Source organism: Trichosurus vulpecula, chromosome 1 (assembly GCF_011100635.1).
Source record: "Trichosurus vulpecula isolate mTriVul1 chromosome 1, mTriVul1.pri, whole genome shotgun sequence".
NCBI classification, from domain to species: domain Eukaryota; kingdom Metazoa; phylum Chordata; class Mammalia; order Diprotodontia; family Phalangeridae; genus Trichosurus; species Trichosurus vulpecula.
In genome coordinates this window covers 519,416,982-519,442,298 of record NC_050573.1, presented here as the reverse complement: position 1 = coordinate 519,442,298, position 25,317 = coordinate 519,416,982, and the positions used below count along the sequence as shown (strand labels likewise).

At 38.7% G+C, this 25,317-nt stretch overlaps 1 protein-coding gene across 1 annotated transcript in view; it reads right to left on the bottom strand.

Moving 5' to 3' along the window:
- PCSK5 (proprotein convertase subtilisin/kexin type 5) overlaps window positions 1-25,317 on the bottom strand; it is a 618,746-nt gene that overhangs the window by 444,887 nt on the left and 148,542 nt on the right. Inside the window, 1 exon segment of the mRNA XM_036741047.1 lies at window positions 1,885-2,028. Coding sequence (XP_036596942.1) covers window positions 1,885-2,028 — 144 coding nt within the window.

The window sequence follows — 25,317 nt, the reverse complement described above, 5'->3', positions numbered from 1 at the left end:
GAAGGGAGTAGGGAATTAAAGGAAGTCTTTCTCTTTTCCCAATATCCCATCAGCAATGGAATTTTGCAGTGAAATTATTTACCTAGTAGGGAGCAGGCCTAAGGAGTCCCACTGAGTAACCTACACAGAAGATACTCTGAACAGGGTAGAGTTGTGTGAGGATACAATAAGAAGACAAAGGTCACCTAGGCCTTATAATAACAGAAATGCTTCATCCATGGCTGCCTCCATACCAGTATATTCTATGTGTGTGTCTCCTTTTTCTACTGACTGTACGTTTGTGGAAGGGTTTGTCCCAGGGTTACAAGAGGAAATTTTTGGGTTACAAAGTCATATCAGTAAATGTCTGTGTTTTAAGTTGTCTTCAATGTCTAACTTTTAAAGTCAAGTCCAGTGATGAAGACTAATGAGCTGTGGTTTTAAGAGTGCAGACTCATAAAACATCTGGAATCTAGGGTAGAAGTCACCCTCTGGAAACCCAGTCTATACCCTTTGAAAGCTGAATTGGGGAAATATCCTAGATATCTTATTATACACACTCTAATAGTATATGTAACAGCACATACATATCTCAAGATGATGTATAGAAAATATGTAATTTAATAACTAGGCTATAATACATAATAAATATCTGGGTTATAATATACGTTATATTATATATTATTTTATTATTATGTTAAATATTATAGCCCAGATACATATTGTATATAATGAATATAAAATATGTGTGGACTATTACACACACACACACACACACACATACACACACACACACACACACACACAATATCTGGCCTATTCATTTCTAGCTAGCTGGCTAATACTGGGCTATCTTTCCAATTCAGCTCTTGAAAGTTCTAGGTTGTATGTCCAGTAGGTGATTGCAACCCCACATTCAAGATACTCTGTGAGGATAGATAGATAGATAGATAGACAGATAGAATAAAATAAAGATATTGATATAGTATGTGTATATACATATATATATAAAATATATATAATAACATTTAAGTACAATTCTTAGGTATGATGAAGTTGCAAAGATTTGCTTTTCATTCTAATAATTAATAAATTCATCAGAGTGAATCCACATAATATTATTAGCTATTGAACAGTGATGGTGATGACAGATGGAATTTATAGCATTTATGAAGCATGAAATGATATAGAAAGATAAAATTTCATCTTCACAAAAACCCATGGAGTTTGTTTTCTTGACTATTAAGTCCATTTTTAAGAAAGAAGAAATAGACTCAGGGAGACTAAGTGATTTATCATCCAATTAATACCTAAGACAAGTATGGATATATAGGTATTTATGTAGTAGATACTAATTTATTTCATATTTTGTCCCCTGATATAATGTTAGTTCTTTGGAAGGAGGAGCTATTTCTTTTTCTTTTTCTCTTTTTTCTCCCTTTTTGGCATCCCAAATACCCATCCCAGTACGTGGTACTGGAGATTCTCTTAATAAATGATTGTTAGTCAACAAGTAATTAATCAATGAATTAATCACTGATTAACTCCATTTGTTCCTGACCCCAAGTGCAGCACTCAATCCATTACCTCAAACTTCCTCTCTACTGAGTAGTGATGGTGGAGGTGTGGTGACCAAGGTTGAGCCAAGGAAAACTAACAAAACAATAAACAAACAACCTCTCTCCCCCTCCCCAATCCCTACCCCAAGTTTCCCTGTACCTATTCCTTCAGGTTATGTTGTCTCTATCATGTGATAATGATTTCACCAAGAAAAGGAAAGGTACCAAACCCAATGGAACATCTGGCACATCTGGCTCATGTGTTTTTGACTATCCTTCCCAATTCCCAGCAATTACAACCCATTACTCCAGATGGATCCATAGGAAAGGTACAGAAAACACTCACGTAGTTCTTCACCAAATCTGGATGAGTCCTTTCGATGCCATCATCCAAGATAGTGACCACAACATCTCTTCCAGTGTAACCTCTCTTCCAAGCCCCTTCAATGTTCATATCTGACTGACAGGGGTGAGTGTTATCACTGCAGTGCTAAAGGGAAAAAAGAGAAAAAAAAGAATTGGTCTATGGAGATTACTGAAGAGCAGAAGGAAAAGGAATTAACCTACTTCTTAGTATAATTTGTCTAATTAACAACAGCTGAGGGGATTGATGGGGGAGATGATACATGGATCAGTGGTCTTCGTGGAGTTAGCAGGGTGAGGAAGGGGAAACGGAGTCCAAATGAAAGGGAAATTGCTTCGAGGAGGTGGTTTCTTCTGGGATTTCTTTCCATGGATGCAGGACATTGGAAAAAGAGTTACATCAAGCCAAACCTTTGGCAGAGGAATAACAGAAAGTATGCATAAGCAAAGGTGGTGCAGTGGATAGAGTGCCAGGTTTGGAGTCAACGAAAACTCATCTTCATGAGTTCAAATCAAGGCTCAGACACTTCCTAGCTGTGTGACCCTGGGCAAGTCACTTAACCCTTGAATGCCTCAGTTTCCTCATCTATAAAATGAGCTGGAGAAGGAAATGGCAAACCACTCCAGTATCTTTGCCAAGAAAACTCCAAATGGGGTCACAAAGGGTTGGAAACACAACTGAAATGACTGAACAACAACAAATATCTGAACAAAAGAACTATAAGGAGATCTGATATTTCAACCGAGCACCTCCTAGCTACTTGCAGAATGAATAGATAGGCACCTGTAGCACAATGATACTTTCTGGACCAAAACCAGATGACAAATAGAATTTTGATTATTTCTGTCCTGGGTGCCTGGCAACTAGTTCAGAATCATTTCTATCTATAAAAGAGAGTTTGGGGCAGATCTCATTTGGTATCAGCAGGAGATGAGCTACTGTTAAAAAACATATAGCCAGGATAACAAAAAGTCTCTCTAAAATGTGTTCAATGAATCATGGGAAGGTGTAGCCCCTTGATTTGTGAGTACAGAAGCGGGCAGAGATAGATTCATTCCAGGGATAAGATTGCAGGAAGAAAAGCAGAAGGCAGAAGGGTAATGTAACCTGGATGACGGGAATCTAAGGGAGGCAAAGGGTGATCTGTAAACATTCAATTTTAGAGGCTATATAATGATACTAGTTTGCCATAGGCCTATAAGAGAAATAAACAGGTCTGGGATCCTGGTGCTGTCATGCACTCCCCTCTAACACAAACAACTGTGTCCTAGGAGTCTATCCATTTCAAATAGCCATTTCAGGGTTGTTATTTTCTTGATTTGGGGGGACAAAAAGTTTGTTTGTTTTGGGGGGAGCAGAATGGAGGAGAGAAAGAAACAAGGAGGAAAGAGAGAAAGGGAAAGATTCTGTAAAATGATAACCATAGCAATACTAACCACACTCAATCTTTTGTAATTCATTTGTTTTCATAATCGTTCACTTTAGCGGGCAAAAAGTATTCAAATAAAACCACTCTGGGAACCTCTTTCCTATCTCTCTCCACTACAACCCTCTCCACTTTCTGTGTGTAATGTAATCAGGCCCAAAGATAGGCCCTCTGTGAGTTTTCTTGATGATTTCTATAACAAGTTGTTTGGGTTTTTCCGGATGTTGTACATAAAGATTTCCTCCCCAAATTCATACTCTGATGCGGCCTTGTGGGGTGGAGGTGACCCTTGTGTTCTTGGAAGCTATGACAGCTGAGCACAGCTTCTGGGAGGTCCCACCACACTGGGAAATCTTGGTAGAAGACTAGATCTACTTTCCACAGATTGAGTTAAGAACAGGGAGACTAATTAATAGTGGACACCATTTCATCTAAATATGAGTTCTTTGTCCAGTGTCCAGGGGGATGAGCTATCGAAGGAAATAAATCAAATTGATCTTGACAATCTAACTATCACTGAAATCAGATAACAAAAAGAAGGTGCAGCTAAATGGAAGGGATGCCTGACAGGCTGTTCTTGGAGAGACCTGGGTTTAGTGTGTGTGCCCAGGGGCAACAAGAAACGTTTCATGAGCTATCCGATCACTTCATATTGCAGTGCTCATCAGAGACACTGGAAAAATAAAGTCCACTGTGAAAATAATTGTCTAATTTCACACCCTTACAAGCTTCGCTCTTAAGAACAGGTAGGAAAAGGCATGCTTCCTCCAATCCCCAAACACCCAACGCCAACTTCTTTGCAGAAGTAGGGGGTTGTTATTTGTCCTTCATTCTCAAAGAGGACCATGACATCAAGGAGATGATGCCATGACATGCATTCTTTCTTTCTTCCTGTCTCTCTTTCCTGTTTATCTCCACTCTATACCCCTGCACATCCACTTTCTGTGCATGAGATAGTCAGGCCCTCTTTGAACCCTCTTTGAATTTTCTTGATAGTTCCTATAACAAGCACTTTTTCTTAAATGTTGTACATGAAGAAGGAGGGACATATTCAGAAATGTAGATGTTATAAAAACAAATGATAACAATGAATTTTTTTTAAAAATAAAATCAAATAATTGTACCTTATACAATAAAATCTGTTGCAGAGGATATGACAGATTTGAAGCCCTTCGCTTACTTTTCTAGGCACATGTTGGTTGGTTGTTGTCCTTCATTCTTGAAAAAGATGAAAATGACATCACTGTGTCGGGGTCAAGGTACCATGTATCTGATTGTGGCTGATCAGACCCACATGAGCTTGGAGGGTTCTACCACAGATTGGGCACAAATAGTCCATATGACCATTTGGAGTGGGGATTTCTCTGAATCTGAACATTTCATGTTTTTTTGAGCTACTGTGGCAGCCACAGCAGTAGGTACATGTATGTATCCATATATGAATGTATGTATGTGCGTGTTCATCATGTGTGCACAGATAAGGTTTCCCCAAAGTTTGATGGTACTTTCAAGCTTATATATGTACACGCATATATGCATATACACGTATATGTAAGTGTCTACGTACACATATACTCCCCTTCTCATACTCTGCCATCCAGTTAAACTGGTCATATCTCAAATACCGAAACATGAATAGGAAATGAAGGCACGATACCATCCAATAGGCAGAACTGCATAAAGGAAAAAGAATAACTTTATACCGAAAACTATCTATTTTGTCAATTTTTTGGATTGATAAAGGAATGTATCATATAATTTACATATAAATTAATATACATAAGAGGTGCTTAAAAGTTTTTTTTAATGTTTCAATTGTGTTATCAAAAGAATCTGGAGATAATTAGCCTAGACTATGTTGTGCATTTTGACAGACAATCCACAAGGCTGGTGTAACTAGGATAGAAGTTAGACATGATGACGATGAACTGGGCCCCAAGTTGAAAAGCAGGATGAGATTATATTGGGAAATTATTGCTGATTTCATCTCTTTTTTTGTGCATGTCTTCTCATGTACATAATGCATTAGTAAAGGAGTACATGTATATGAATTTACTGAAACACGGGAGCTCCCAGGCCTATGGGGTTGAGGGGTGATGCATGAATGTTTGGTGAACTGATTTCCGTGCACAAATAATGGAAAGCCTTGCTCCCTACTTGGGAACAAGTACAGGCATTTTCCTCCCAGTTCAAGTGTTCCCGAGTGCCTTTTGATTGGCTGTTGACTTGGAATAGAAGCAGTGCTACAGACATGATCAGAGAACTACATTGTAGAAATGGAGGCAAGCTGGTCACAGAGTGAGAATGAGGGATGGCCTGCATGCTCTACACAGCATCAAGGGATCAAGAGGAAGGTTCCCAGAGCAAGTGGATGTGGATGAGAGACTCCCAGGGTGAGAAGGCATGAATAAATTGTCATATGCAGCATTGGAAGATGAACTCACATTGATGAGATAAAGGGCATATGCAATACATATGTGCAGTTTCAGAAGGATACAGGGAAAGTATGCAAATTAAGGTTAGTTAGGTTTAGTTATGTTTATTTTTAACTACAGTGACCATTAGCCTCACACAGGAGTTATGTGCTTTTAATGAATATTCCATCTTCAGTCTTGCCTTCAAACATCAGGTCACTTTACCCTTTACCTCCACTCTCCTTTATGCCCTATTACCAAGTCCTGTCAATTTGGGCTTCATGACATTCCTCACATATTTCCCTTTCTGTCCTTAAATACTACCATCAGCTTGCTATAGGCCCTCATCATTTCACACCTGGGCTGTTGCAATAGCCTGCTTCATTCTACTCTCTACTCAGCTGTCAAACTGGTCTTCCTAAAATGAAAATCTGACTCTATCACCCCACCCCACTCCCACATGACTCCCTATCACCTCCAGTGTCAAATATAAAATACTCTGCTTGGCATCCAAAACAGAATGGTTTGAACCTGACCCCATCCTACCTTTCTAATCTACTTACACCTTTCTCACCCCTATGTACTCTAGTATCTAGTGACCATGAATTCCTTGTTTGCTGCTCCTTGCACATGACAATCCATCCCCAGAATACAGGTCTTTTTACTGGCTGTTCCCCAAGCCTGGAATTCTTTTCCTTCTCATTTCTGTCTCCTGCCTTCCCTGGGTTTCTTCAGGTCCCCGCTAAATCTCACCTTCTACAAAAAGCCTTTTCCAATCCCCCTTAATGCTAGTGCCCTTCTTTGATTATCTCCAACTTATTCTTTTTATATCTTGTTTGTACATAACTGTTCCCACGTTGTCTCCCCCATTAGACTGTAAGTTCTTTGAGAACAGGGATTGTCTATGCCTTTCTTTGCATCCCCATCACTAAGCTACAAGGAAGCATGGAGGCTGCCAAGTCCAATGCCTTCATTTTACAGAGTAAGAAACGGCAATACCTGGGGAATGGAAAATTTTGCTTTGGCCAAGGATTCCAACCTCTCTCCCCACCAAACCCTTTGCCAGAGTTTCTAATATGACCAAGAAGGAAATTTGACTGATTGGAGTTTCATTTTTCATTTCCTTTCATTTCCTCTGCCCATCTGTGGTAGAGATGCTCACAATTGGAGACTTGGCCAAAAGCAGGACAAGAGGAAGGAGAATGAAAGCAAATGGATAATCCACAAACTGGATAACTACACTGGGAACAGATGCTGCCTGAAAAGGTAATTACGACCCTTTGAGAAAACCAGTCATCTCTGGAAAACATGTGAATTAAGAGGACATAAATTCATTTCCACCCATGTTTATTATTCCAATTTTACCATTACGAGTGAGGGCATTGCTTTTTTTTTCCCTTTGTATCTTAAGCAAGGTCCTTGTCTGTTATTATTCTACTCATCTTTTAAAGCCCAGATAGCATTTCTCCTCCTCTGTGAAGCCTTCTTTAAATACCTGAGCCAAAAGTGACTCTTTCCATAAAAGCCTTCATTCTTTCATCATCATGATCATGGTCATCATCAGGATGTAATTCATTTGATTTGAAAAAAAAAACCAACTATACACGTCCTGTTGATTCTATTTCCATCTCCTTCCTCCTCTACCTTCCTTGACACACATACCCTTCTCTCTACTCACATCTCCCCTATACTTGTCTGGGTCCTCACCAGTTCCTACCTAGATTATTGCAATTATCTCCTGATTGTTCCTCCTGCATCAAGTCTCTCTCTACAGTTACTATCCCTATCTTAGAGACAAAAAACCCAAGTTTTAGAGAGGTCAAGTGTGGGGCAGCTAGGTGGCACAGTGGCTAGAACACTGGTCTTGGAGTCAGGAGGACCTGAGTTGAAATCTGACCTCAGACACTTACTAGCTGTGTGATCCTAGGCAAGTCACTTAACCCCCCATTTTGTGTGTGTGTGTGTGTGTGTGTGTGTGTGTGTGTGTGTGTGTATGAGAGAGAGAGAGAGAAAAAGTTCAGGTGACTTACATCTGAGGTGGGTTCATCCCCAGATTTTCCTGACTCCAAGCTTAGCCCTTGATTCATTACACCATAGACTCTCTATGTGCTTATGTTCTGATTTGCAGTTCGTGAGTGTGCAAACATGTGTTCATGTCTTAGGTCTTCTACTATAGCACTGGAAAGAACACTGGACTTTGGAGTCAGAAGGCCTGAGTGTGAATTTCAGCTTTGACAGTTATTCTTGGTGTGAACAATAGACAAGTCATTTATCTTCTCTAAGTCACAGTGTTCAACGTGGACAATGCTACTTACTAGCATTGCCTAATTCACAAGATAGTTTACAAGGATAACACTTTGTAAATATTCATAATCTAAATATAAGCTCCTTAAGGGATGCTGTCTTACTTATCCTTCTGTGTCTTCCCAGACATAGTACAGGTGCTTTGCACATAGTTGGTATTTAATAAATGTTTTTGAATGAATGAATACATTAATTGCTGATTGTAAAAATGAGATCCTTTTTATTTGAATAACACAATACACACAGGAGTCAGAATTTTCATGGTAAGATGGATTGCTTAGATGATTCTGAAGAACTAATTAATGAACTTCATTTTTCCCCCTTCAAATGTATTCAGATAGTCTTTGAACACTAACTCTGAATCCTGACTATTAAGTTTTCTAACACTGCTTAGGAAATTGAAAGGAGAAAAAGAATTGAAGTTAGTGTCCAAGGACCTGGGTTTGGATCCTAGCTCTGCTATTATATGTATGAGCTTGGGCAAGTCACAACCTCGTCGTGCCTCAGTTTCCTCATCTCTAAAATGAAGAGATTGAATTAGATGGAGTTTGAAGTGTCTTCTAGCTCTGTGTCTCAAAAGTCTACTGTTTCCAAAAGTAAAGTTGCCGATTTTTCAAAGCGATAATGAAACATAATTATCTCCCTCAAAATTAATCTATGTTAATTGGAATCAGTATATTTCAGAATCTTTCAAAGTGTCATTAGTTGCCTGGTAGAAATGGTATGTGAATTGGGCCCTGCCTTTTCTTTTAACAGAAGTCTTTCTAGCATGTCTATCTACCACAGTGAAAGACATTAGCTATGTATACCAAGAACATTGTATCAAGCCTTAATCTTTTCCCCAAACTCTAGTTCTATGTAATCAGCTGCTTGTTAGACATTTCTACCAGGGATGTGTCCTGTAGGCAACTCAATCCCAACATGTGTCAAATGGAACTTCTTATACTCAATTTCATAGTCATCCCTTTTCTCAACTCTCCTTTCTATCGAGGGCACCACTATTCTTCTAGTCACCCAGCTTCACAACGCTGGAGACTTTGCTTTCCCTAACTTCCTGTCCTACCCCATAGAGCTCAACACATCCAAATAAGTGCCAAGTCCTATTGATTCTATTTCCATCTCCTTCCTCCTCTACCCTCCTTGACACACATACCCTTCTCTCTACTCACATCTCCCCTGTACTTATCTGGGTCCTCACTAATTCCTACCTAGATTATTGCAATTATCTCCTGATTGTTCCTCCTGCATCAAGCCTTTCCCCTACTCAATATATTCTCGATAATTTGCCTAATTTATATTCCTAAAACACAAATCTGATCAAGTCAGTCTCCTGTGGTTCTCTATTGCCTCTAGCATGAAATACGAAGTCATCAGCCTGGAATTTAAAACTATTCCCAAAACAAACAAAAACAAAATAAAAAACTACACCCCCCCCCAAAAAAAACCCCAAACCCATTCACATTATGGCTCATGGGAGCCATGTTCCCCATCTGTTTCATATTATGCCATATCACATACTATGCATTCAAGTCAAATAGGCTGTCTAGCTATTTTCCATACACTGTGTTTTATTGTTTGCTTCTGTGCCTTTGTGCAGGAGGCTCCCAATCTCTATCCTCACCTTCATTTACTAAAATCCTTAGGTTCCTTCAAAACAAAGTTAAGTTGCTATCTCTGGTTCTACCAGTTTTTTTTTTAACACTCTTTCCTCTCTCAAAATTACTTTGTATTCACTTATTCTAAACCTTCTCTTCCCTTCGAAAGCCTCCTATACCTCCCTCTTCCTCTTCTCTTTCAGCTTAGGGCCTTACAGCTTACTTTACTGAAAAAAATCAGACTGTTCTAAATTAATCCCTCCTTTACCCTTTCTCTTCATCTCAAAATCCTGATAGCCACCACTTTTTCCTCCTTTCCATCAGTCTCTGACAAAGACATGACCTTCTCTTTGCCAAGGCCGATACCTCTGCATGTGCAGTTGATCCCATCCCTTCTGTCCTTCCCAGCAGACTTCAATCTCAATATCCTCTCACCCAAATCTTCAACCCCTCCCTATCTACTGGTTCCTCTGCTGTTGCCTTCAAACATTTCTAAGACTTACCCAGCTATCTGATACTTTTGACACTCACTATTGGCCATCCTTCTAATTATTCCCTTCTCTCTGAGTTTCCCTAACTCTACTTTCTCTTGGTTTTGTCATCTCTTCTTTCTTTACACTCTCTTGATAACTTCATTAGCTCCTATGAGTTTTACTACAATGTCTATGCAAATGACTCACATCTGTATATCTAGCCCTAGACTGTCCCGCAACACTACTTGCTTATTGAACCTTTCAAAGTGGATGTCCCAGGAACATCTCAAACTCAACATGTCCAAAAATGAATTCATCCCCCTCTCCATCCTCAAAAACTTCTTTCTTCCAAACTTCCCTATTTCTGTCAAAAACATCAACACTTTCCCACTCTCCCAGGTTCATAACCTAGGCCTTATTCTGGATTTCTCACTCTCCCTCAGCCCACATATCCAATCAATTGACAAATCTGGCCATTTCTAACTCTGCGACATCCCTCATTTCCGGCCATGTCTTTGCACTCACACAGCTGCCACCATCATTTAGGTTCTTGCTCCTGAATTATTGCAACAGCCTTCTAATTGGTCTCCCTGCTACAGGTTTTTCATCACTCCAGTTCATCCTGCCCACTGCTGCCAAAGTAATTTTCCTTAAGTACAGATATGACCACGTGATTCTCCTATTCAGCCAACTCCAGTGGCTCACTGTTGCATCTAGGAAGCATTTAACTTTTTAATTCCCTTCAAAACCTGATCCCAACTTATCTTTCCAATATTACTTCCCCTCCTGAACTCGGTGGTACAAACTAACTGGTTTCTCTACTCTCAAGGCCCCTTGGATATGCACATACATGCAAGCAAGCACACACACTATAGTGAGAATAAGTTTTATTACCTTAAGAAGAGAGTAAGAATAAGTTTTTCAGCTTAGCACAGCTACCTCCATTTTGCTTTTAAACCTTCATTTTGTGACTGAATTTTTTTGAGTAAGGGGATTCCCAATAAGCCATTCTTTCATAATAAAATCAATACTCTTGTGTTGTTGTTCAGTCGTCTCCATCGTGTCTGACTCATCGTGACCCCCTTTGGGGTTTTCTTTGCAAAGATACTGGAATGGTTTACCATTTCCTTCTCCAGCTCATTTGACAGATGAGGAAACTGAGGCAAACAGGATTAAGTGACTTGTACCACACAGCTAGTAAGTGTCTGAGGCCAGACTTGAACTCACGAAGATGAGTCTTCTTGACTTCTGGTCCAGTGCTTTGACCAGTGGGCTACCTAGCTACTTTTGTGTGTTAAGAGCTAGTACACAAGAATGTGCTTTTAAACAGCTAATAAGTGTGTGTAGACTCCATTGGACAGACCGTCAGTGGAAAAATGAACCCATGAAATGAACTACTGATCAAATTTGTATCAAATTAATAATACCCATAAGCTGAAAATATAAGAAATCCAATTGAGGCCCTAGCTGTGAGACTGCTACTGGATTGAGACAAGGAGTCCTACATTCCTTTCACTTGAGACTTAAGCATCCCATCTTCATTTAAGGGCAGTGTTAATGGAGACTTGCCAGGTTACTACCTCCTTATAAGAGCACAGGCTCTCTTTTGCCTTTCTTGTTCTCCCAGCAATTAGCACGGTGCCTGACATATAGTAGGACACTTAATAAATGTTTATGGACTGACTGACAAAATACACACACACACACACACACACACACACACACACACACACATGGCTTCTGAGTACTTCTTCCCTGGCCATGCTCCATGCCTGGAATATACTTCTTCCTCACCTTTGCTTCTCAGAATCCTTCCTTTCCTTCAAGATGAATGCTCAGTCACCAGCTTCTACATGAAGCCTTTCCTAATCCTCCCATTACTATTGGCCTCCCTCCCAAACTGCATTGTATCTAACTACTTCGCATTTACTTATGCTTTATTTTCTTTCTATTTATTGTGTATATTCTGACACACGTACTTATTTTCTTCCCTAGTAGAATATAAGGTTCTCCGTGAGGACCATTTCATTCTTTGTATTTGTATTCCCAGTCCTGCTAGCCTGGGGCCTGGCATTTGTAGCCCATTAATAACATTTTGTTGTTTGTTTGATTGATCTCTGTACTTCTTATGTCCTTCCTTCCTCTGATAGAATATAAGTTCCTTAATGTTGTTTTGTTTTTGTCTTTTGTATTTGAGAACTTAACACAGTATCTTACATATAAACATTTTAAAAAAACATTGTCAAATTGAATACAAGCTATTTAGATTTGAAATTTTCTCTCAATAATGATTCTGAGGACCAGTAAAGGGACTCAGTTAAGCAGACCCCTGATGCTTGCATAGGAAGGCATTAGTGAGAAAACATTAACTTATTTGGAGCTCTTGCAAGCCATTCATTTTACAAAAAAAATACAAGATAAATATTTATTAGATTCATGTACTTTCATTAGAGACTAATATATTTCAGTGCAAACTGTCAGATAAACTACACAGCATTGACCAAGAAATTTAACTTCAGACGCACAGAGAACTCTTCACAGAAATGATCATTTGCTGCCCTCGGTCTTCCATTTCCCCAACCTCATACTTTCTTCAGGAATGAGATTTCAAGAAAGACTGTGTCTGTGAGTTGTGCAAGCTGCCTTTATCCATACCAGCGTTATAGGCTCATCCTCTTATAAACTCCTATGGGTGTGTCTGCATCTGTAGTATCCACATAAACATTGCAATGTTTGCTCAGTGAAAGAACAGTTTATTCCAAAAATAAACACCTTTGTTATGGTCTGACCATCATTTTCTTCACACTGGGGGGAAAAAACGCCACCCACTTCAACATTTTCTAAAAATTTCTGAGGGACTCTACTGAACTGACAATTAACATCGCTGCCAACAGTTTGCTTAACTTTGTAACCATCTGTTGTCCATTACTATCCGTTCCTATTAATATAGCAGCCCATAGAAATGGATTTCTGATTTTGTTAAATTAATAGGAAAATAAAAATCAATATGTGTGTATATGTGTATCCATATGTTTTATAAGCAACGGTAGAAACAATCTTGTTCCACGTATTTCTATCCTCAAGACACCTTAGGATAGAATAGTCAGTAATTGGACTCCCCTAGAGGTATGATAGGATTTTTAGCAGGGAAAGGGGACAAGGGAAAGGGGATCAGTTTCTGGGGGAAGGACACGTGTCATGATTACAGTCAAGGAATATCACAGCAGGGCAAAAAAAAAAACACCGGCAAATTCAGAAAAGGAAAAAAAAAACATCTAGGAAAAGGACAAGGTTCAGATGAAACTTCAGAACAATGAAGAAATTATCAGGATGAGTCCCTGAACTTAAGAGGTGAGGCAAAATCATAGAAACTCTAGGTCAGAAGGGTCTTTGAGGTTATCTAGTTCAACCTTCCAAACAATGCAATACAAAATCCTTGACAAAGGGTCATTCAATTCTCTATTTGAATAACTCAGTTGATGGGGAAATCACTACCTCACAAAGCAGCCCACTTTCTCACTGGATAGTTCTGGCTTCCTTATATTGAGTTTAAATCTGCCTATCTATCACTTTCAAAAACTTGTCCTACTATTCCTGTCTATGAAGCATCAGAAAATAGGTCTATTGATTCCCTCTTCCATAGGACAGTCCTTCAAATATTCAAAGATTTCTCCTAGTCTTTTCTTTTCCAGGTTAAAGATTTCTAGGTATATGATCACTGCAGAATAATGTCATCTCTGGAACCCAAAGTCTGAACTTACTTGGAAGCTCTTCTGTCCTAACTAGGGAGGGATATTTTGAATATAGAAGGCAAAAACTCTGCTTAATTTTCATTGATAGGCATTAATCAGAGAGTGTGTACCTGCCTCTAATAACTGCAGTTCCCTGCATTACAGAAAGTCACAATTTTAAAACAGTATATTGATTTCATTACTTTCAGTGATTTACCCACATCCCAGATTGATGGTATCCATGCACCCCTGATAACACAAATAGACCACAGAATTTCAGAGGTGGAAAGGATCTTGGAAATCACTTCATAGTCTAGTCTTTCATTTTGCAGATGAGAAAACTGAGTCCAAGAGATCAAGTAACTCGCCCAGGATCACATTGGTAAATGAAATCAAGTCTCAGTCATCCAGATGATGACTATCCAATCTATGGATTGTCCAGGGAATCTGAGAAAACCCAAGATGTTGCAATATACTAAAGATTCCTTTATAATGGGCCAAACAGCATCTGAATGTGCTGGTTGGGAAGCAATGTGCTAAGTAACGGGCATGAAAACCATGCAGTTCTGCCATTTATTATAGTCTTGAATAGTCCCAATTCTCTGTCCCATAAACTACAGCATGGAGATTATATAGCTTTCAATATGGTATATATGTATATGTATATGTACACACATGTGTATATACACATATATGTGCATTATACATACATATGCACATGTGTGCATACACATATATGCACACATATGAGTATACACAGCATAAATATCAGTAAATACACAGCAGCTAGATGATTCGGTGGATAGAATCAGTAAGACCTGAGTTAAAATCCTTCCTTAGTCATTTAACTAGCTATGTGACCTTGGGCGAGTCACTTAACCATTCTGAGCCTCAGTTTCCTCAACAGAAAAATGAGAATAATAATAGAACCTACTTCCAAGGGTTGTAAGGATCAAATGAGATAACACAGGTAGAGCACTTTGGAAAACCATAAAACACTATGTAAATGCTAGCTATTGTAGCGTCTTACTGCTCAAGGAAATTTTATGACCATGCCTGACCACATGAGAATTGTTGGTACTACTTTCCTGAGATATTCTTACCCTTTAGCTCTGCCTGAATGACAGTATACACAGATGCCACTTTGGTAGAGGGCTAATGCTTATTTTGGGATGCTTAAGTGAAAATTTTTATGGAAATCAGTGTCACCACCAAAACCAACCATAAATCATTAGAATGAACCGGGAAGAAGGAATTGCTAAAAAGAGAGGCTGTGGCAGGCAAGAAATAGTTTTAGACAGGGGAAAATGAAAACAAATCCAAAACTTTACTCATTTGTAGATCAAGTCATCCAGGATGAGTATCCAAAGGATCATTGGGTGGTCTATAAGATTTGGTCAAATAAGCGAGTGTTGGATTCAAGAGCAATGATTCAAATATAAAATATTTCTTTTCTTCCTCTTCTTCATACATATTGTGATCCTCAGTGGATCTTACCCATCCAGACAAATCTTGAATTAATAGTCTCAAATCTCCCTTAAGTGATCATCATACTCTTTATCTCATTGTGTAAGAATCTGGTTTGAACTGTATTCAATTCTTACTGCATCTATCTCATGGTGCTAAAGTGATATCCAGGCTCTACAGAGCCTGCTAGACATCACCACCTAGATGTTCCACTGCCACGGAGACCTGTCCAGGTTTCTTTCTATGACAATTACCCTTATTTCCTCAATCAATCAATCCACAAGCATTTATTAAGTGCCTACTATGTGCCAGGCACTGCGCTAAATTTGAGGGATACAAATAGAGTGAATTAAATTATCACTACTTACTCACAAGGAAGTTACACACCTAGATTGATCTTCATGACCCTGGTCTCTAACTTTTCTAATCAATCCTCTACACCCCTGCCAAATTAATTGTCCTAAAATACTATTTTCGTTATATCACTACCCTACTCAAAAATGTTTAATGGTTCCCCAACGTCCAACTTCCAGCATATTCAACTTCCTCTATAACCTGAACCAAGCTGACTCTTCTAATCTTATACACAAACCCCCAGATCCTATTAAACTGGTCTATTCATCACCTCCCAAGAACATGTGTGTTTTCTGGCGGGCTTGGTGTTCTCTACATTTTGAATGTGCCTTGTTTGCCTTCATGGTTATCAAAATCCTTTCTTTCCTACAAGGCCTACAGTTCAAAAGTCACATTGCCCATGAAGATTCTTTTACTATTTATAAAAACTGTTTATCGCTTAACACATACTCAAAGTGAACTGTGATCCTGCTGATATCCATGTTTCTACCAGTGATGGAAATAGCAAAGTTGTAAGGCATTCCCTCCAAAGATGAATGGGTAGATGGATGAAAAAATATTAAGTGCCTATTGTTGAGAGACAGTTCCTGACCTCAAAGTGCTTATATTCTCATAGGAATGTTATAATAGAAATTGAAACCCATTGTGGTTTCACATGCTTCCTGGATATTACTCAGTTTCATCTTTGCATGTATACAAACATACAAATCTCTTTGTGTAGCTGGAAAGCTCTTTGAAGTTTGAGATAATTCACTTCACTTCAATTAACATGTGCCTACTACATGTCTGGCACTGTGCTAGGTGCTGAGTATTTAAAGACAAAAACAAAATAGCTCTTTTCCCTCAAGGAGCTTCCACTCATTTTGTTTATCAGCCATAGTTCTTAGCATTATGCCTTAAAAATATTGGGTGCTCTATCAGATTGACTAATGTAACAGAAAAAAAATGAAAAGTGCAGAGGAGATGTGGAAAAATAGGAATGCTAATACATTCTTGGTGAAGTTGTGAACTGCTCCAACTATTCTAGAGAACAATTTGCAACTATGCCTAAAGGGATATAAAACTGTCCATACCCTTTGACCCAGCAATACTATACTAGGTCTGTATCTCAAAGAGAAGACAACCTATTTGTAGGAAAAAAATATATAGCAGTTCTTTTTGGGGTGGCCAAGAATTGGGGAAATTGAAGGAATGCCCATCAATTGAAGAATGGCTGAACAAGTTGTGTTATATGATTGTGATAGAATACTATTATGCTATAAGAAATTACAAAGGGGGCAGTTTCAGAAAAATCTGGGAAGACTTACATGAACTGATGAAAAGTGAAGTGATTAGAACCAGGAGAACATAGTACATGGTAACAATATTGTAACAACTGTGAAAGACTTAGCTACTCTGTTCAAGACAACGATCCAAGATAATTCTAAAGGACCCATGATGAAAAATGCTATTCACCTCCAGAAAAGAACTGATGAACTTTGACTGCAGATTTAAACATATTTTTAATCTTTATTTTTTCTTGCCTTTTTTTTTGTTTTGCTTCCCTCCTTCAACATGGCTAATGTGGAAATATGTTTTGCATGGTTTCACATGTGTAATTGATATCATATTGCTTGCATCTTAAATGGGTGGGGAAGGGATGGGAGGCAGGGAGAGAATTTGGAACTCAAAAAAAATTTCAGAAGAATATTAAAAAAAAAGAAAAATAAATAAGTGGAATGTTGGTTGCTCAACATTACTTGAAAGCAAAGTTTAAAGGAAAAAAGAAAACAGAACTATTGCTTAGGTTTTATGAGTAGGCTAGTTTAAGTGCTGAGAAAGGTTTTTGCTCTTTCTTTACAACTGAGTACAACAGGATACAAGATCACAAACTTTGGCCACTTGAAATGACCAAAGCAAAAGATCAAGGACAAAGTAAGTAAGGTTAATTTGTTTTCTTTCCATCACAGGTACTGGATGAGAAGAAAAAACAGAACTCATTTTTGGACACTGGGCAACCCAGGTGGCCTAGGAGGTTTAATATTCTCTGTAGATATCAGCAGAGTTGTTGCATAGACATGGGAGAGATCACTGACTTAAAGCTGGGAGGAATGGGGGTGAAGAAGGGAAGGGAGGATATTTCTCCTGATTGGCAGGAAAGGCACTCAGTGATTGTGATTTGTTTTCCTCTGGAATGACACAATGCATTGATTGAAATGAACACTTGCCAACTGTTTTCTGGTTTGGGGGGATGTGACTTTAGCAGCATATAGACCTTCCCTTTCAAAAGCCGTGTTGTGCACACTTCCATGGACTGAAGAACGGTAAGGTGAGAAACTGAGATCCAATACTACCAAATGGGCTGCCAGACTGACTGTGAACCAAGAACAAAATTTTCCTTAATTGAACCTAATGTCTTCCACTTTCTCCCCAAATTGAGCAATTAGGAGACTGTTTGCATAGGGATGATCTCTATTAGAATGTTTCCTTTAAGTGTCTTCAAGCCAAGAAGCAATTCCTTCACTGGAACTTGTGGAAATGGATTTTAGAAGCAATCCGGTGGCACTACTTAATAATTATGGGGAACATTAACAGGAAGCCAGCCTTTTTCTTTTCTAAAATGGAATTTATTTGTTTGTGTTATTCAGGAAATTCTGCTTGCATAGAAACCTTTTATCCTCTTGGTCCCCTCTGTGAATAAATCTGGCATGGTGTTGCCTGAGGTTACCTCTCATCTCTTTCTTAAAGGCCTCTGGGATAGCAACTAATAGAAGAGAAGAATTGTTTTCTTTTTTTTATCGTAAGTAGGAAGCTATTTCAATGTGGAGAACTAACCGAATTCTGAAGTTATCTGCTTCACCAATAGTTTTATTTTTCCAAAAGCCCTGAGGTAAGTTTGAGGAAAAATGGTGGGCAAAAATTTTCATTAAAAGTTTATTTCCAAATTGGAGAAGCATGAGATCAAAAGTAGATGTAGTCAGTTGCAGTTTTAACAAGATTTTTAAAATACTCTTACACCACTTTAAATTTATGTAGCATGTTTCCAAAGAGCTTGGAGTGCTCTGGATATATTAGCTCATTTCTTTTCAGAGCCTCTACTGACGTATTAGCCTGGTGTGGCATGTTGGCATGGAGCTGACCCTGAGTTCTAGAATGTTATGTTAGTAACATAGTTCTGATAGGTCCTACCATGATAGAAAAGTTTGAAATAATAGATACTTGTTTTCAAGTCCAATCTGGGATTTAAAGGAACAGAGTCATAACTTCAGTTGATCTAACTGTAGGGTTTCTTGGTAATAGGAGGTTTTTAATAAATGATTAGTGGATGGATGAATGAATGATCAGTACCCAGACTGATCTGTAGACAAAAGATACTGAGGGTTGGGGTGGCTTGATGCCACCCTGAGTCTCTTAGTCTGGTTCTGATCCTGAGAGGTGATACAGCCCACATTCCAGGAGAAAACATTGCTTCCCAGAGTAGCAGGCTTGATTTGAATGATACACACTATTTTATACTCAAGAAGACAAAAAAGTGTACTGGAGCCTTTTGCAAGGGGACCTATCTATAATAAGGAGGCCCATGAACTTTTAAATACATGAGCTTGAGCAGGCAAGACTTGTTAGAATAACTATGATGTTTATTCAGTACCTCCTCTAATGGAATCTTCAGTCATTCAAACTGTTTCTGTCCTTTATGCCCTATACTGGGCAGCTAGGTGGTACAGTGGATAGAGCATGAGGAATGGAGTTAGGAAGACTCATCTTTCTGAATTCAAATCTGGCCTCAGACATTTACTAGCTGTGTGACCCTGGGCAAGTCACTTCACCCTGTTTGCCTCAGTTACTCATCTGTAAAATGAGCTGGAGAAGGAAATGGCAAACCCCTCCAGTATCTTTGCCAAGAAAACCCCAAATGGAATTATGAAGAGCCACTCACAACTGAAAATGACTGAACAACAAAAACATCCTGTACTTCTACATCAGGGCAAATGTACCTAATCTGACTGGAACATCAATCTGTGGGCTTGTCATCCAAAGAACTGTCAAGCTAAGTTTACAGAAGCTTATCACAGGAAGGCTAGCCACTAGATGAATTTTCGAATTTGCTGCAATTCATGAAAAAAACTAGTTTATATCATGAATCCTTGAAACACCAATGTATCTCCACACCTTCTTTTTTACATCCATAGTCTGCCCTGCTCCCTCTTCCAGTGGCAGCCCTCCCCCAACAATAGCATCACCATATACTGGTCACTTGAGTGAAGTTGGCTTTTTTGTTGTGGTGTTTATCTCTCCTCAAAGGCAACAAAACTGTCCTGGGTCTAATTAGCCCAGGGAACTAAGAATCTAAGTTGAGCCTCCTTTGGACTTCCTGGGAGTCTCTGGCCATACCAAAAGGTATATAAGGGCCCATCCACTTAGACTCAGGTCTCTCAGACTTGGGGGATGTCTCAAGAACAAAGGAGTCACCACAGACAGACCTACTGATCAGACACATTTCCATATGGATATGAGGGTAACGTGGGTTATGTCTATCTAAGACAAGTAATGGAGAATTCTTATTGAATATCTTTTCTATGCTATAGCTAAGCAAACCTTCTTTAGTAACCAATGAATGATCTATAAGTGTCTGCTTAGATTTCAACACAGAACCGAAACTAATAGGGGACAGGTTTAAGGTGAAAATCCTTTTTCACCATAAACACCATCCACACAGATAGGATTGCTTCCCATGGTCTTTCCCTAAAGGAAAGCTGGCATTTCAAGGAAGTCTCAGTTTCTATTTTTTTCCCCTCCAACCCTTGAACTAGTCCAATCCAATTAAATCCCATCCAATCCAAAGAGCATTTAATAAGGGTCTACAATAAATAAGGTACCTTACTGGTATTGGTAATACAGAGAACAAGACCAAGAATTCTGAACTACAAATCTGTTGTCATTTGGCAAGTCTTAGCTCTTCCAAGATTCTCCCCACCCACCCACCTCTTCCTCTCTCTCTTTCCTGTCTCCTTTTACATAGATTCTCTCAGTATATTATTATATTTACATATATAAATAACCTAGGGACAGAAGTTGTGCATAAGGTTACAGAAAAATAAAATTGCCATTTATAAATGAAAAGGAAAAAAATCCGTCACTATAAATAGTTCACTGAGAATCTTCACTGAGAATGTTAAGTTTCTTGCTATAATATCACATTATGCCAATGTAATACTTAGCTACAATTTCCTAATGCCTTCTATAGATTCTCCATAATTCAATTTGAGACCCATTAAGGTGTATCATATAAGGATATAAAAGGTATACTGTTGACTCAAAATTCCAAGACCTCCTAAGAGAATTCTTGTGCTTTGCTTTATTATGTCAAGCTGTCCAGTATGTTTGCCTAAAAGATAATAAAATCCATGGGTTAAAGAGAAAGTTGTTCTGTATATACAGGTGCAATTCTTAAAATTGAGTAAATCAAAAATGTTTAAAATGGATACATTGGAGAGATAATAAATAGAACAGGCAGTGTTTCACATTAGACCACACATTAGAGGAGAAAAAAAATCACTGATATTTCAGCTTTCAGCTGTAAAATTGAATTGACCTGAAGCCAAGAGATTCTAGCAATTTGTTTAAAAGGTCTAAAAAGCAAAAAGTCTTAAAAGACTGATACTACTAAGGTACGTGCAAGTCTAGGGGCAGTGAGGTCAAGTTGAAAGTAAAGAGTACTAGTCAGAGAGATGGGAGACCCAGATTTTAGTGCTGCACAAGCACATCTTGTGAGATCTTATTGTCTTTTATTACTTATTTTCTCCCTGTGCCTCGGTATTCTCACCTGTAAAATGAGGCAGTTGGACTACAATGTCTAAATTTCTCCTAGTGCTAAGGTTTTGTCCTTCATTTTTATAGTGGAAAACGGAAAAGAAAAAAAAAAGTTCTAAAATCTGGAATTTAGGCCTTACTGTATTTTTGTAACTCCTTGCTGATACTTACAGCATGGGAGGGTGTGTGTGTGTGTGTGTGTGTGTGTGTGTGTGTGTGTGTGTGAAGGCTTCATTTAACTATCTCATCCTCTGAATATATAATAATTTATAACATATTATGAGAACAGCTAGGTGGCAGAGTGGATGGAGTGCCAGGCCTGAAGTTCAAATCTAGCCTCAGACACTTGCTAGCTGTGTGATCCTGGGCAAGTCGCTTAACCTCATTTGCCTCAATAGCCTCATCTGTAAAATGAGTTGGAAAAGGAAATGGCAAATCACTCCAGCACCTTTGCCAAGAAAACTCCAAATGGGGTCATGAAGAGTCAGGAGCAACTGAAAATGTATTATGCAATTTTGATGTGTAAACATAAACATATAATAAAATTAGAATAATAGTACAATATATGATTATGCATATGCCTACAATGAGGCTATATCTTTAAGGATTCCTTCATTAACATAAAGTACTGGGCTTTTCAGAAAGGAGTTGAGAGAGAGCAGAAAACACAAACATACAAACACTGCTTTTATAGGAAGTGCACTAATCCTCATCTTAATGTTTCTCTCAGCTCTCAAAGCAGGAAGGAGCCACATCATATAAAACCCTCTGATGAACATTAGCCCTGACAGGTCACCATGACCTTGCTACCAAGCTCCCAAGAAGCATCCTCGAAGCTTGCTCAGCTTTAAGAACATCTGAATCATACGGAACTCAGAACAGTAACTAATGATGGCAGAGTAGAGCTGGAGGTCTTAACATTCTTTTCCATCTCTGGTTACAATAAAAGGTCCCCACAGGAATAAAAAAAGATAGGGCTTCAGATCAAGAAGAATACTGAATATCCCCTATGCCCTGTCCTGGGCCTGACTCAGGCCAGTCCTCCAGCAGTTTAGGTTCCATCTCAGAACAAAATGAAAAGTTTGTAAACCATTCAACAGTGTAACAAAAGGAGATTTACTTCACCTCTAGAACCAGAGGTTATTCAACAAGAATTATTGTTGCTCAGTCATGTCCGATTCTTCATGACCCCAATTGGAGTTTTCTCGGCAAAGATATTGGAGTGGTTTGCCATTTTTTTCTTCAGCTCATTTTACAGAAGAGAAAACTGAGGCAAACAGGGTGAAGTGACTTGCCTGGGGTCACACAGCTGGTGAGTGTCTGAGGCCAGACTTGAACTTAGGAAGAGGACTCTTTCTGACTCCAGGCCTGGCACTCTATCAACCATGCCACCTAGCTGACCCTCAACAAGGATAGCCACTGAAAATACCTCGGCTAAGCTAAGCAAAGGACACCTCAAGTGGATTCAGCTGAGGGGTGCCCCTTTTCTATTGTGGTTGACCAGCTAAACCTCCAAGAGTTCTTCCCAGTCTCCCCAACCCTCCTCCTCAAGTGTTCTTACCCTATTTGTATCAGACCCCCTTTGACAATCTGGTGAAGCCTATGGAGCCCTTCTCAGAATAATGTTTCTAAATGTATGAAATAAAATTACTAGGATTACAAAAGAAGCCAATTATGTTCAAATAAAGACGGAATATTTTTCCCATCCACTCTCATGGACCCTCTGAAATTTCTAACAAGTATTAAGAACTCCTATGCTAGCTAATGAAATGTTGATGAGGAGACCAAAATCTAAACATATTTTGGAACAAATTGACAAATCATAGGGAAAAAATGTCAATGTGCTGACCATTCACAGTTTTTTTTATTACTCCATTTACTCCTTTTTTATTTCAGTTTGCCTACATGTGATGCATTCCAGTAAAAAGAACATTGACTCCGGAATCAGAAAACCTGACTTCAGATCATTCCTCTGATACTTACTAGCAATGAGATCACTGGCAAGTCATTTAACCTTCCTGGAACTCAGTTTCCTTATGTGTAAAATGGGGGAGTTGAACTAGAAAACCTCTGAAGTGCATTCCAGCTCTACATGTGTGGTTCTATGAAAGAAATAGGGAAGAAAATGAAACTCGGAAATACTTTTTTCTGAACATGATAAATAGTGTTTGGCTTTCTTCACTTTTCTTTCCTCTAACCACTCTTCTCAATCAAAAGAACAGACTGGTTTTTCATGACTACAAAATTAGCCAATAGCTATTTATATAACTAACATATTAGATAGGAGAACTGGGATCCAAAACTATTTGAATGAGACAAGAATGGACCAAACCTAATAAAATTAAATGTGATAGGAATAAATGTCAAGCCTTACACTTGGATCCAAAAAATCAACTCCACGAGTGAAAAATGGAGGAGATATAAATATACAAAGATCCGATGTTTAGTTCATGTGAATAAGGACCCAGGGGTTTTAGTGGATTGTAAAGTCAATGAGTCAACAGGGTGATCTAGACACCCCCTCCCAAAAAAAAAGCTAATATGATTTTAGGCCAAATTGATAGGAATATAAGTATGCACAAGGAGCGAGGTCATCAAACTGTGTTATGATGCTCTGATCAGATCAAATTCAGACTATTATGTCCAGTCCTTACTATATATTAAGAAGAGTATCTACTGATAAGCTGGAGATCATCTGAGGAATATTAAAACTATGCCATGTAAAAATCAGTTGAAAAACCTGAGGATTGCTAACCTGGGGGAAAGTGGTAACATGATAGCTGTCTTCAAGCATTTGAATGGTTTCAAGTATCTCAAGTATGATTGGACCAGTTCTGCTTGGCCCCAGAAGGGATAACTAGGAGCAGTGTATGACAAGGGCATAGAAACAGATTGTGGTTCAATATAAGGGAAAACTTTAAAACTTTTTGAAAATGGAAGGGATTGCCTCAGGAGGGGAAGGAGGGAGATGAAGAAGGAAGGAAAAGAGGGAAGGAGAGAGGGAAGAAAGAAAGAAGGAAGGAAGGTGGGAGAAAGACAGGAAGACAGGGAAGAAGAAAGGGAGGAAGGAACATAGAAAGGAAAGAAGGGAGGGAGGAAGAAAGGCACAGAGGGAGAGAGGGAGGAAGAAAAGGCAGGAGGGAAAGAGGGAAGGAAAGAGGGATAGAAGAAGGGAGAGAAAAAAAATTATTAATCACTATGTGCAAAGCACTGACCCACTAACTGTAGTCTAAAAAGTACTAATCACCTTGCATGTAGTAAGTGATTAATAAATGTTTGTTGTATTGAATTGATTTTGATTTGGCTTACTTTGTGGGTGGCACTGTTAATCTACATACCTTCCTTGGGGAGGAAAGTAAGTTTTACAACAATTATTTGACAGAAGTCATCACTAATATATTAGGGGCAGGATGGAAGCAAAAATTTCTTTGCCTAAGGGAAAGTTTATTTTTTTAAGGTATAATAATTCAGGTCTTCAAATTAAGACTTTAACAATGAAATGTTAAAATAAAGTATATACCAAGGATATGGTATAGTTCTAGATACTATAACTGGTCAAGAACCAAAGGCTAGGTTGGCATTATGAAAGCGAAGTGGAGCTTTGAGATAATTATCCTGATAATTCAAGAAAAGTACTGGTACAGAATAGCAGAGAAGAGAACTGGGGAAAGAAGACGATGGGAAATTCTTTTCATGCAGATGCCAGTGACTTAGCCTTACAATCTTCTCCCACCTAATGGGTACCAGGAGACTCCAGGCAATCCAAGAGTTCATTTTTTTTGTCTGCAGATAACAAGGCCCTTTAAGTGGCCTGTGCTTTTGACAGCCTAACTCTTTTATAAATTTACTGGCATGCCCCAA